At 50.1% G+C, this 13,401-nt stretch overlaps 1 protein-coding gene across 1 annotated transcript in view; it reads right to left on the bottom strand.

Moving 5' to 3' along the window:
• The window catches only part of VSTM4 (V-set and transmembrane domain containing 4), a 106,796-nt gene extending 93,854 nt beyond the window's left edge, over window positions 1–12,942 (bottom strand). The window contains exons 1-2 of the mRNA XM_025397588.1: window positions 12,847–12,942; window positions 4,950–5,351 (exon numbers count right to left, since the gene is read on the bottom strand). Coding sequence (XP_025253373.1) covers window positions 4,950–5,351; window positions 12,847–12,901 — 457 coding nt within the window. The 5' untranslated portion in view covers window positions 12,902–12,942. The remainder of the gene's footprint in view (window positions 1–4,949; window positions 5,352–12,846) is intronic.
• Between the last annotated feature and the right edge of the window lie 459 nt (window positions 12,943–13,401).

Here is a 13,401-nt window from a genome sequence, read left to right as displayed (position 1 = left end):
TTGTGTCTACAGTGCTAAAAACAGAAGCTACAAGATGCTGCCAGTCGGAGAGCACTCCATGGGCTGGCATGCCCAAAGAAGGCATTGACGGAAGAGGAAAGATGGATGTGGGACCCCAAAAAATATGTATGATTGGAATAGGTCAAGGGAAAGAGAAGTGAGGCATCCCAGAGAGGGTGACTACATCTACCAAGTCATGCCTACTTCAAAGTCATCCACAGCAACACGTGCTAATGACACTTGACAAAGAACATTTTATGCATTCATCAAGTATTATTGAGGAGCAATTGTGTGCCAGGCACTGTTGCAGGCATTCATTGTTATCATCATCATCCTCAAAAAGTATATATGATTGTATTAGTCTGGGATCCCAGAGAAATAGAACCAACACACCCAGAAATAATGTTTTATCTGCTATCTGGGCATCGTTCAGCCTAGTCAAGTCAACACATAAAATTAACCAATACTCTTATGTAGACCAATCTATGGGGAAAAGGCGTTTTCAGTGCTGGTGGGAATATAAATTTATAAACTATCTTAGAGGTCAATTCACTTCTTGAAATTGTGTCCATCTTTAAATTGGGTAGATCTTTGGACCCAGCAATCTTATTTCCAGGACTTTATGCTAAGGTCAGGGATATTCATGGAGATTTATTGACAAAGATTTATAGCAGTTTTAAATGTCCAGTAACAATAAGTAGGAAGCTAAATTGCGGTCCATCTGCATGATGGAACATTATTCCACCATTAACATTATGTTTTGGAAGCATATTTAACAAGGGAAAATGTGCACACTATTTAGTAATATCAGAAAAGCCAGTCACAGAACACTCTTTACAGTAAGACTGAAATTAGGTTTTAAATTTTTGTTTGCATAAAATGACAGGAAAGATTTGCACTGAAATGTTAAGTTGAGTAGAGATATGGTAAGGCATTTTTATTTTCTTGTTTAAACCCTTTCAGTATTTTTCCATGTTTTCTATAATTGAACTATATTACACTATATTACTTTTGCAATAGAAAACAACCAACATATGGAAATCAGGACAGATAATAAGAGCCAACATTCCCATGGCTCTTCTCTGCACTGGGAGTCATACTTTAAATATTTCATCATGAATCACCCTCCATGTGCTGGGTGAGGTGCTCACGACAGAAATGAGGAGAGACCGGGCACCAGCCTTTCTTTCTGGGAGTTTCCAGTGAAAGACAAGCAATTTTATCTCACATCAAGAACTCTGCAGGAAGGAGATCACGATGAAGTCTGTGGTGAAGGGCAAAGAGTGGGGTAGTATTAGAAAGGAAATCCCAAGAAAAAGCTCCCTTCTCCACTGGATGGCTGGAGACTCCTGTTGAAAGGGGGGAGGTGACATGAGCAGATTAGACAAGAGAGACCCCGGGCCTGGGGTCAGGGGCACTCAAACCCCCCGAGAGTTCCTGTTTGATATTCTAACCCACAGAACCTCTCATCCTTGTTGTTCTGTATTTTTGTTTTCCATTTAAGGTGGCTCACACCTGTAATCTCAGCACTTTGGGAGGCCGAGGTGGGTGGATCACTAGAGGTCACAAGTTCAAGACCAGCCTGGCCAACATGGAGAAACCCCACCTCTACTAAAAATACAAAAATGAGCTGGGTGTGGTGGCGCATGCCTATAATCCCAGCTACTTGGGAGGCTGAGACAGGAGAATTGCTTGAATCCAGGAGGCAAAGGTTGCAGTGAACCAAGATCACACCACTGCACTCCAGCCTGGGTGACAGAGCAAGGAGACTGTCTCAAAAACAACAACAACAACAACAACAACAATGAACATGAGGTGGAGATTTAGGAAAATAAGGCTCTTGCAGAGGAGCAAGGCCCAGGGCCCCGGGAAAAGTGCTCTGGGAGGCTAGAGCCGTGGGCCTCTCCTGGCCCTGCCCAGGAAGAACAGGCAGCCAAGGCTCTGAACAGCCCCAGCCTGGGGCGGACACGCTCCAAACCAAACAGCCTGCCTGGTTTCAGGCCATTGCTTGGGGTTGCCTTTCCTTAACTGCCTTGAAACAGTCCCCTGGAAGCCTAAATAGAATGCTCTAGAAGATATGGTCATTGCTTCCTAAGGTTTTGAATCTTTCCATCAGCAAATCATGGCCCTGCCCAGGGGTTGAGACAGAGCAGACATGGCAAGGGAGGCTGAGCTCTGTTGAGAGGGTAGAACCACTTCTGGGTGAGAGGTCAGACGGGAGCGGGCGAGAGAAGTGGAGAGACACAGAGAGCTAGAGAGATACAGTAAGAGAGACACAGAGAGAGAGAGAGACAGGGACAGAGACACACACACAGAGAGAAAGAGACAGAGAGAGAGAGACAGAGATACAAAGACAGAGAGAGACACAGAGAAGAGAAGGAAAGACAGAGAAACAGTGACAGAGAGACACAGAGGGAGAGAGGCAGAGAGACACAGAGGGAGACAGAGACACAGAGAGACAGAGGGAGACAGAGAGATACAGAGGGAGAGAGACAGACACAGAGAGACAGAGGGAGACAGAAAGAGAGGGAGAGACCGAGACAGAGAGACACAGAGGGAGAGAGAGACAGAGAGAGATGGAAAGACAGAGAGAGACTGAAAGACAAAGAGAGAGACAGAAGGAGAAAGAGAGAGACACAGACAGAGAGGGAGAGACAGAGAGAGACACAGAGAGGGAGAGAGAGAGAAAGACAGGCAGAAACAAGAGACAGAGAAAGACAAAGAGACACAGAGGGAGAGGGAGACAAAGAGAGAGAGAGACAGAGAGGGAGAGACAGAGAGAGAAAGAGTGACAGACAGAGAGAGAGGAAAGAGGAAGAAGAAAAGAGGTGGGAAGTGAAGAGAAGGGGAGCTGAGGAGGGGAAAAAAGAGAAACCGGAGGACCAGGGCAGGAAAGTGGGGAGCAAGAGAAGAAGGGGGAAAAGAGATTCTTATTTCCAGTGAAGTCTTAAAAACTACCTCATGCTTTTGGAACAAACAAATGTTCTAGACTGAACCCAGCTTCACTTACTGAAATGAGATTCACATTAACCAACTAGCGAGATAACTCTGCTTACTTGAAGGTAGCAAACTTTTTATATGTTTTATGTGGCAGAATGTCATCACTGCCAAGAGATTTCATCTATGACTCCAGAATACACTGTGACACAAAGACCAAAAACAACACAATTCACACACACACACCATATATATATCATATGTGTGTATATATATCATATCATATATATCGTATACATCGTATATATATATCTTATATATATATATAAGATCTTGTGTTTCAGAGCCAAGTGGTATTTGTAGTGGGTTCTTGGCCCAGCCCTTGATGATCTGATGCCTTGTTTTCTATGTGAAAATAATAAGCCAATAGTCACTGGTTTTCTTGAATTAACTTGCTCAAGGAAAAAAATTGCACATTCTATTTAATACATCAGTCTGTACCTATAAACATTACAATAAGCAAACTCCAAAGACAAGTAAAACTGAACTACTGTAAAGACTCTGTATATAAATTATTTTACTCTATGTCCCTTATTCATATAGGACATTAAAAATACTTTTCACAACTAAGTTTTGTCCTTTAAAAAGGCTTATCAAAACAACATCACTTAAGACCTTGAATATTTTGTTATATGTGTACAATAAAATTAGATGCTTTTTCGTATTTGAGACGATCAGCTGTACTTTGTGATCCTCTTGATCTTGTGCCAAACTAAATTCAATTTCAAATCAATCAAAGGCATAATTTAGTGCACAATAGAAAATCTTACTAAAACTGTGAGAGGTGTCTTCCTGAATAGAAACACTGGTGATAAAAAAATGACAACCCCAAAATATGGCACTTGGTAGCTGAGACACTGCAGAAATGCTGCCCATCCCTCCTATCTGCCTTCAGGAAGGGAGGGCTACCCCTGGTCCTCTGCCCACTTCCTCATGAATTTCTTGGCTAGCTGTTGCCTAAGCTTGGATCAGTTCCACTGGGCAACCAGCCTGCCCTGCTCCCAGGCCTGACGACTCACAGCAAGACCTCCCAACGCGTGCCTCCTCCATGGGTGCCTGGCACCCCTCAGCCAAAGCCATCAAGCCTGCACAGACCTGGGTGGGAGGCTGAGCACTGGCAAAGATGCCCTCCTTAGCCAAATTCCAGCCAGGCTCCTCGGTGCCCCTTCTCGACTAAGCCTCAATCTTGGCCTAAAGACTCCAATAAACACTAACATAGTTTCTAATGGCTCAAGGCCACATGCCTTTGCCTACAATGACCTCCTGAAAGTGCCTGCCTGAGAAAACTCAAGGCTGCCGAAAGCATTTACTGCTTGTTCCAGCCAATACCTGAAAACAAAACCCCCATCTCCCCATCTCTGTGAGAAGGTTGAAGCCGAACTTCGATAAGCACATTAGCAAACCCAGATGGCTCCATATGAGCCAAAACCCTCCCTACTGCTTTTCGCAATTTTCACACCTCGTTGACTCTACTGAGTCCCCACTTACCCCCCACTCACTCATTCTCCTTTTAAAACAAGTAGTCACGTCTGCCCAAATCAGAGTTGAGTCCAGTTCAGGCCAGGCTCTCTTCTCTACTGCAGTAGCTACTGCTGAATAAAATCTGTCCTGACCCCTTTAACCAAGGTCCAGCTTTGTTTACCTTTGACAGCACACAGCAGTCCAACTTCAGATACATAAGAGGCTTTGCCCAGAGTGGGGGCTGGGCCATGTTGGGGCAGGCACTTGGTCCTTTCTGTTCTCACTTCTGTGTCTACACAGCGCATTAGCCAGTGTCCAGGTAAAGATCTACCCTCATCCCATGGCATGATTCATGTCTGTGACCAACAAAGGCCCACAAGATATGTTCTAGTGCAACAGAGCCAACCCGGGAGCCCCTGGGTGGTGGCTGCAAGGGGGGCTCACTGGCCTGTCCTGCCATCGTCTCTACCCAGGAAGACCAAGACCCTCACCTCTCATTTCTGTGGCTGAGGAGCCGTTGGACCAGGCCGTCCACTTGTTCCTGTGCCTGCTGATTTCCTGGACTTTGCAGACGTAATGCCCTTGATCAGAGGGCTGCAGTGTCAAGACAGAGAGCCTGTAAAGCGTCCCCCGCTGCTCCTCCAGCAGGCGTAGCCTCTGCCGTTTGGCGCTGCGGCTGAAATTCCCATAGTACTGCACCATCCGGAGCTTGGTCATCTTCACCATCAAGGCCTCCTGGGAGTTGGAGGAGTGTGCAAAGAACCAGCGCACGGCCAGCAAGCTGTCCTTCCGCCTCTTCTGGGAGACGTGGCAGAGGAGAGTGGCATTCTGTCCCTCCAGGTAGTCAACCACGGGCCCCGGAGACACAGTGACATTGAGGGCCGCACAGACCTCTGCAGAGAAAAAGGGGAAAAGAGAGGATGAGGAGGCCCCCAAGTCCCTCTGTGGGCAGTCCACAGTCGAGGAGCCGGGAAATGCCTCCACACACTGGACATCCTGGTGCTCTGCCTAGCCAGAGAAGCAGGCGACCCCTCACCTCTCTAGCGGAGGGGCTGTTCTGGGGGTGAGCCTTTGTGGGCCCCCACTGTCTCATCTATGGGACCACCCTGTCCATGTGGGATGCTAAACAATGACTTCCTGACCCAGAAGTATTTTTCAAAATTTTGTAATTAGTTGCTAACATTTAAAATTCAAATTTCACATAAAAGATTTAGATTTTTGGAATTTCTTAAAAATGTCTAGCCCACATCTGACCCCCCAGCACTTCCCACACCTCACCACCTGACCCCTGCTCCTCCCCAAGGCCTGCTTTTATCAGTTTTGTCCCTGGCCTGATGTCAGCCGTGCTGTGGGTGGGGAGCCGCCCTGGAGCAGGGCAGGGTAGGGCTTCCTCTCTGGTGGCCTGTCCACCAGGAAGCTGGGCTCTTTTCCCCGCCTCCGCTATTTCAGCTGTACCCAGGGCAGATGAGTAGTAAGGTCGGGTATGAGCTGGGACAACAGGGGTTGCTTGATTTCCAATTTGAAGGATCCATCTTCTCAGAGTTGAAGAGCAAGAATAAAGAACGATTGAATCCCAGGAAGAGGAGGGATGAGAGATTCTCCCAACACTCCAAAAGACACTTTGGAATTCCAGGCCCCATCCACAACCTCCTGTCCTTTGGTTCCTCAGTTAAAACCAGTCTGAGGGCTGCCCACTCCCAGCCGCTGTTCTGCCCCTGAGCTGACCTGTGATGAAGCCACCCCAGCGCCCACTCCACCACCCAGACCAGCAGACCTCAGAGAGGCTGAGTGCTGAAATCTTCTCCCAGGAGCCATGATTCATGGTACACCCTGGACTACCCAGTGTGACCAGGCTGCCCGGTGCTCATGGCACAACACTCTGGCAGGCAGGGCCCAAGAACAGACGCTTTGCACAGGATGCCTGGAACCTCTTTCTGCCCAGTCAGGGCTGTCTTCTCACCAAGCTCCATGTCCCCACCCCTGTACTGCCCCATGTATCACTCCAGGAAGCCATTCGCCTCTACCCTTCTACACAAGCAGGTGATCCCACCGTCATCCCAAAGCACAGCTTTCAGTCCCCAAATGCCACCATCTGGTAACAGAAGAGGGCTTGGGCCCCAGATATCACAGTCACCAAAAGCTTTGACCCCTGGGCAGTGCTGCAGGGAAGCAAGAAGGAAAGAGGAGAAACAAATCAAGCAAGATCTGAACATTTGACAAGGAGGCTGTGGGACAGCAAGCAGGCGGCCCTGCAGTGGGCTGGGGGAGCGATGGTAGATACAAACTATTCTTCATCGTAAAAATCCAGGCAACAGGTCGTCCTCCTATATAGTTTCAACTATTGATTTAATAACTGAACACCTCAAGACAGATGATTTGAGGATCATTTTTCCTTAATTTTCTTTCTCATCTCTCAGAAGACAAGCACTAGCCCACAGTATATTCAAGGGTAATTCCTTGAGCCTTGACTTCATCACACCCATAAAGTCCCTTTTGTCATGCAAGGTTCCATTCACAGGTCCCCAGGGATTAAAACGCCAAAGTCTTTGATATATATGGAAGTGAGCTTAGAAAAAAAAAGGGTTAAGGCTCAGTTGGACTCTCCGCTGGATGGCTATGAGGTCTTCTATGTCTACAGGGATGCAGGACAAAGCCAGCCTGGGAGATACTTAGGGCTGCAGATTAATGTGTAGCCAAAGGAGGGACCCACTCTGGTAGCAATCCCGCTGTCATCAGAAGCCCCTCCTGCAAGGCAAATGAAGAGGAATTGGTCCGACCAGTCCCCCTGCATCTCGCCCACCTGGCAGGCAGCTGGCCCATGGGCCATGTTAAATTAGTCAGAAGACATTTCTTCCTCACTGCTGAAACCCTGTGTGAAGTCCACACAGCTTCCACGGCAGGAGCTCCCTGGTGAGGAATGCAGCAGCTGGGGGACACTGGCTGACCCAGCTCCAACAGCTGCCAGGGGTTGGGCAGGCAAAGAGACCAGCAATGATGCAGCAGCTGGCTTCCAGAACTGAAGTCCAGCCCCACCCCGCCCTCAAGAGCTTCCCAGTAGAGGCCAGGAGAGCTGAGGAAGGCAGGAAATTGAAACAAGATGGGTGGGATGAGAGTGCAGCCAGGACTCCACGCCCCAGGATCCTCCTATTAACGCTACATGGAAGAGGAATTATTTATAGTGACTGAAACCAGAAGGATGTGCCAAGTGCTCCAGTCCCCATGGGAGACCAGATTCCATCCTGGAGGCAAGCTAGTAAACCTTCCACTTCTGCGGCTCAGGACAGGGTCAGGGGCTCTCAGGAAAGGGAAAGGACTATGCTCTAGCCTCCCAGGATGAACCCTCTTTTTCTATTGGTGCACCTCCCTGCCTTCATTTTGCCCCATATTCTCTTACAAATGGCACAAGCATCTGTTTCTTCCACCAAAGTGCAAAGACCTTTGTTATGGGTGAATTGTGTCCTCCCAAAATTCATATGTTGAAGCCTTAGCCCCAGGACCTAAGAATGGCACTGTATTTGCAGATAGGCTCTTTAAAGGAGTAATGAAATTAAAATAAACTCATTAAGCTGGGCTCTAATCTAGTATCAATGGTCTTTATAAGAAGAGGAGATGAGAACACAGACACACAGAGGGAAGACCATGTGAAGACACAGGGAGAAGGTGGCATCCGCAAGCCAAGGAGAGAGGCCTCAGGAGAAACCAACCCTGCCAGCACCTTGATCAGATTTCCAGACTCCAAAATGTGACATTTCTGTTGTGTAAGTACCCCAGCCTATGGTACTTTGTTATGACAGTCTAAGCACACTAATCCAGCCCTGTTCACAGCAAGCTTCATTCCAGCACTCTACCTGCCACCTTCAGCGCCAGGAGGTGGGTGGTGTGGTTAGAACTCTGACGGCCACAGGCCCCCGCCAAGTCTGAAAGCTTTTCTGGAGGACACAAGCTGTTCAGGTTGTGGGGTCCCTGTGCCTGTGATAAGCCTTCTCAGCAAAGCTGGGTGCCTTAAGTAACATTCTTCTCCTCCCCAGCCCTGGACGTGGCTGCCTTAAACCCAGCAACGGTGGCACATGTATCCAGGCAACTGTGAGATGGGGCAAGGCAGGAGGGAGGAGAGTGAATGCAGTTAGGGCACCCAGGGGCTGGCAAATGTGAGCCAGTTTGGTGTTCATTTCAATACTAAGAGAGAGGTAGTCCGTTATCTCCCCCTACAGTCATCAGGACCATAGGGCTCAGCAGAGGGAACACCAATGGCAATCAGAGGACAGGATGAGGGGAAGTAGGTGCACCAGTGTCCAGAGGCAGAAGAAAGGGTGCAGGGCCCCCAGGAGCCCAGGCTCTTCCCTCTGGATCTCAGTCTCAATGACAGTCCATGCATGTCTGGCATGTCAGAGGGGCACGATCCGATGGTGTCACTCGCCCCCTTCTCCACCAGGTAGATGAAGGAGCAGCCAGGCAGGGCAGATCCTCCCTCTCCTGGCCTAGGAAAGATTGCCAAAGTCACTCTGGCCCAAAGAAGAAATTAACTTCTTGTTTTGTGACCCTGTGTTGTGGAGAATTGAGGTGGGAGGTAGACCCATCGTCCCCCTCCCCATTGTACCTCTCTACTTACAGTTCCTGCTTCCTCCAGCTTAAGCCTCATGCAGCAGGCATGTTGTAAAGAAGAAGACAACATTCCTGACCTTGTGCAGTGGAGAGTCCAGTGGGTAAGGCAGTCACTCATTGGGGAAAAGACATGGGAGAATATAACTACAGTGTCACGTGCCACAGAGAAAAGTGCAGGGTTTAAGAAAATCATGGCAAAATCCTGATCTAGACTTCGGAGTCAGGGGAAGGGACTCTGGGGATGTGAGCTTGAGCTGAAGACTCAGTTGAAACTAATAAAATAAAGTTCAAGGCAGCAACAAGGAGCGATCTTCCAAGGAGGGAGCCCCACCTCTGCAAAGGTCATGAGGCAGGAGGGACCCCGTACAGGCTAGAAATGGAAAGGTCAGTTCATCCTGGTGAACTGTACCCGACTGTGGCCTGACAGACACCCTTGCCAACACATGGTCCTCAGAAGGTATTCCCTACCCCAATCAGGTTCCCCAAGGCCACTTTTTAAAGGAGGAATATAACAAAACTGATAGGGAAGAGACTGTTACAAACAGAGGGACAGGATTCCTGCTGCAGCGAATCCCATGTCTCCAACAAGCACATGCTCTGGGACTTGGTAGTCCTGGGCACCACATGCACTGAGCACTGGGATGTTCATGGTCCCAGGCCTTCTCAGGTAGCTGAAACAATGAGACACAGAAGCAGCAGCTTGGTGGGGCTCGGTAGAGAGCCAAGGGCTGGGTAGAGAGCCAGAGGCTGGCATCTGACAGAGCCAGGCTGGAAACCTGATTCTGTTAGGTGTGAGCCTCCTGGAGTTTCAGTTTCCTCATCTGAAAAATGGGAAAATAATGCCTTTCACAGTAAGCATAGGCGCCAATGCAAAAGCACGTTTAAAATACAGATAGAGTTTGCATGCCTTGAGACTGGGGAGGTGGGAGCAATAGAAAGTGACGTGCACACTGTCCTGCTAGTACAGTGGGCTTCGTGGGCCCATGACCTGCAGGCACACAGTACCCCATGCTTGGAAGGCCTCACTCCCCCAGTATGGTTTAATCTCTGCTGTTACTATCTTGAAATTTTAATACATTTTAACAAGGAGCCTCACATTTTCATTTGACACTGGATCCCACAAGCGATGTAGCTGGTTATGTTTGTAGATGAATCTCAAATTCCTGTGAATAAAAGTTAAGGTGTCTAACTCCCTTGTTTATATTTGAATAATGTCATGAAAAGGACTAACATAATTTTGAAAACAGCCTAGGACACCCTTGTAGCTGAATAGGACAACCTGCTCATTGTGAAGTGGGAGATGGCCACTTCCAGGTGCAGGGGAGCAAGGACAGCTAACACAACAAGGCACCAGCCTCATCTGGGATGCAGAGGTGGGCACAGTCCCTCGGTTCTGAGCAGGTGAGGGATGTGTTGGTGGCTCTGTGCCTCCCACTTCCTCTCTGCCTGAAGAAACTGCACCCACTCACTCCAGGGAGACCAGAGCCTCTAAGTTTATAAGGAATGCAAACTGTCAGTACTGATCAGCAACAGTGAGCTTTCTTATTAAAAGGATGGTCTGAATTCATACAGCTAAATCTCTGAAAGAAATACAATTGTATTACTTAACAGTCTTTGGCACCAGGAGCCAGTATTTACTGAGCATTAAGCAGAGGTGATACCAGACCTAGCCCATGAAGACTTATTCACTCACATTAGCCTATCACCTGAAAATAGCTCCATCCAGGATAAAAATATCACCTTGCCCAATGATAGAGGCTAATACCTGCCGGGTACAAACTCGATGCCCTTTATATGTATTTTCTCAATTTATCCTGATACTCTGTTTATTCCCATTTTATAGACAAGAGGACTGACATACAGAGAGGCTAAGCCCTTGTTCAAGCTCACATGGTAAGTGGCAGAGCTGGAATTCGAACCTAGGCCATCTTGCTTCAAAGACAGCTCAGCCAGCACTCAAGCCTACAGATTTGCTATAGTAAATGTATTGTCTGTCAGTTTACTTTCCTGTAAAATGAGACATGGGGCCAGGTGGCCACTAGGGTCCTGCTCAGTCCCAAAATAGAGAGTTAGAAAAGTGCAGCAGTTAAGAAGCTGTATTTATGCATAAAATGGGTCTGCCAGCCCCTCCCAGCAGGATCGTGGTGAGGAGTCATGAATGAAGCACTTAGAAGAGTGGGTGGCACACAGTGAGTGTCCCACAAGCAGGAGCTCTTTTCATTCCTCAGGGCTGACCCTGGACACAGCCAGGGCAGACTCTAAAGGATCCTGAATTCCAGCTCTCAAGGCTCCCAAGGATCCCTGGAAACATGAGAATGCCCCTGATCCCCAGCAGAAGCCAAGCTCCGGGACATCCACTCTGACAGCTCCTGCAATTAGGAAGGTGGTCATGGAGCCTGGGAGAGGAAGGACCACTGGCTGCTGGCTACTCCACAGAGACCACGAGAACTGGCCCTGCCCACGATCCAAGGCAAACTTCTCATTTTTCCAGCCAAGACAGTGACAACCGGAAAAAAGTACATTTCCCGCAGCAAGGATTTCAGGTTTACTGGGAGCCTGGCTGCACTTTACAGCTGGGGGACAGTGGATGGATTTCTTCCCACTGTTATCCAAGTGCCTTCTCCTCAGACTGGGATCTATGGATTAATGCTGGCTCAAATGCCAGCTCTACCACTTGGTACCCAGATCACTCTTGGAAACTTACTTCTGAGAATCAGTTTCCTAATTTTCAAAACAATGGCAACACAGTTTAGTGCTTATCAACAGAGCCCAGAGCCAGGCTTCCTGGGTTCAAATCCCAGCTCCACCACTTACAAGCCTAGTGACTTAAGGCAAGTCCGTTCATGGGCCTGAGCCTCAGTTTCCTCATCTATAAAATGGGGATAATAATAGCATCTTTTTCAGAGGTTACTGGTGAGATTAATCAAGTTCATGGTTTTGTTTTTGTTTTTGTTTTAATACTTGGATATATAAACGTGTTGTAGTCATGATTACTTGGAAGTGCTGTTGTGATTAAATGAGATAGGCCCAGATAGGCACCCAGGAAAAGTGACCATTGATACCTGTATTATTACTATTATTCCAGCCAGTACGGCCCCTACTGTCCTGAGGCAGCCGGACAGGGCTCTGGGGAAAAAAGAGGGAAAATTCTTAAGCCACTTACAAGTGGCAGCAGTAAAACCCGAAAGAAAGCCACTAGTGTGGACCAAGAAGTTGTCCTCAAAGAAAGGTGCTGGTGGGAGAGGCGTCGCTGCATCCAGCCGTGGATGCCCCTCTCATCAGGCCTGGTCACTTCAAAAGGCCCATGAGCAAGTCCCCGTTCCCCACCTCCTGGCCAAGGCAGATCCAGCCGCTCCTGACTTGTCTTCGGAGTAACTCTCCAAAGAGAGTGAAAGGGAAGTTGCTGCTCCGAGGAACCTGCCAAGAGTTATGTGTCCTGACTGCTGTGGAAAAAAGGAAAGCGAACGACCAACTTCGGCTGCGCTCCTGCTGCATCTCCCCTCGGGGCCTGCCGCTGGGAAGATCGCGGCTGCTGCGAGAGTGCCCAGCCCCAGGCGAGGTCGGGACCGGGACCGCGCTCCCGGGAGGCGTCCTCTGAACCTTGGGGAGGCGCCGCCGCGCCCGCCAGACCGCGGCGAGCCCACCGGAGCGCGCCGACTACAGTGACAGCGCAGCCCCCCGCCCACGCCCGGAGGGGCCTCCCCAACAGGCCTGGAGCCCCGGCCTCCCCGGCGCGGCCACCCGGCCCCCACCCTCCCCGCGCCCGCCTGGCCCCGCTGCGCTTACCCGGGGCCGGAGCCCGCGCCAGCAGCGCGGCCGCCGCCAGTGCCAGCAGCCGCATCTCCCCGCCGCCGCCCGGCGCTGTGACGCGGGAGAGCGCCGCCGCCTGGCCCGGCCGCCGCCAGCCCGCCCGGCGCCCTCCCCGGGTAAGCGCAGCGGGGCCAGGCGGGCGCGGGGAGGGTGGGGGCCGGGTGGCCGCGCCGGGGAGGCCGGGGCTCCAGGCCTGTTGGGGAGGCCCCTCCGGGCGTGGGCGGGGGGCTGCGCTGTCACTGTAGTCGGCGCGCTCCGGTGGGCTCGCCGCGGTCTGGCGGGCGCGGCGGCGCCTCCCCAAGGTTCAGAGGACGCCTCCCGGGAGCGCGGTCCCGGTCCCGACCTCGCCTGGGGCTGGGCACTCTCGCAGCAGCCGCGATCTTCCCAGCGGCAGGCCCCGAGGGGAGATGCAGCAGGAGCGCAGCCGAAGTTGGTCGTTCGCTTTCCTTTTTTCCACAGCAGTCAGGACACATAACTCTTGGCAGGTTCCTCGGAGCAGCAACTTCCCTTTCACTCTCTTTGGAGAGTTAC

Source organism: Theropithecus gelada, chromosome 9, assembly GCF_003255815.1.
Source record: "Theropithecus gelada isolate Dixy chromosome 9, Tgel_1.0, whole genome shotgun sequence".
Classification (NCBI taxonomy): Eukaryota; Metazoa; Chordata; class Mammalia; order Primates; family Cercopithecidae; genus Theropithecus; species Theropithecus gelada.
This window is presented reverse-complemented; position numbering and strand designations above follow the sequence as displayed.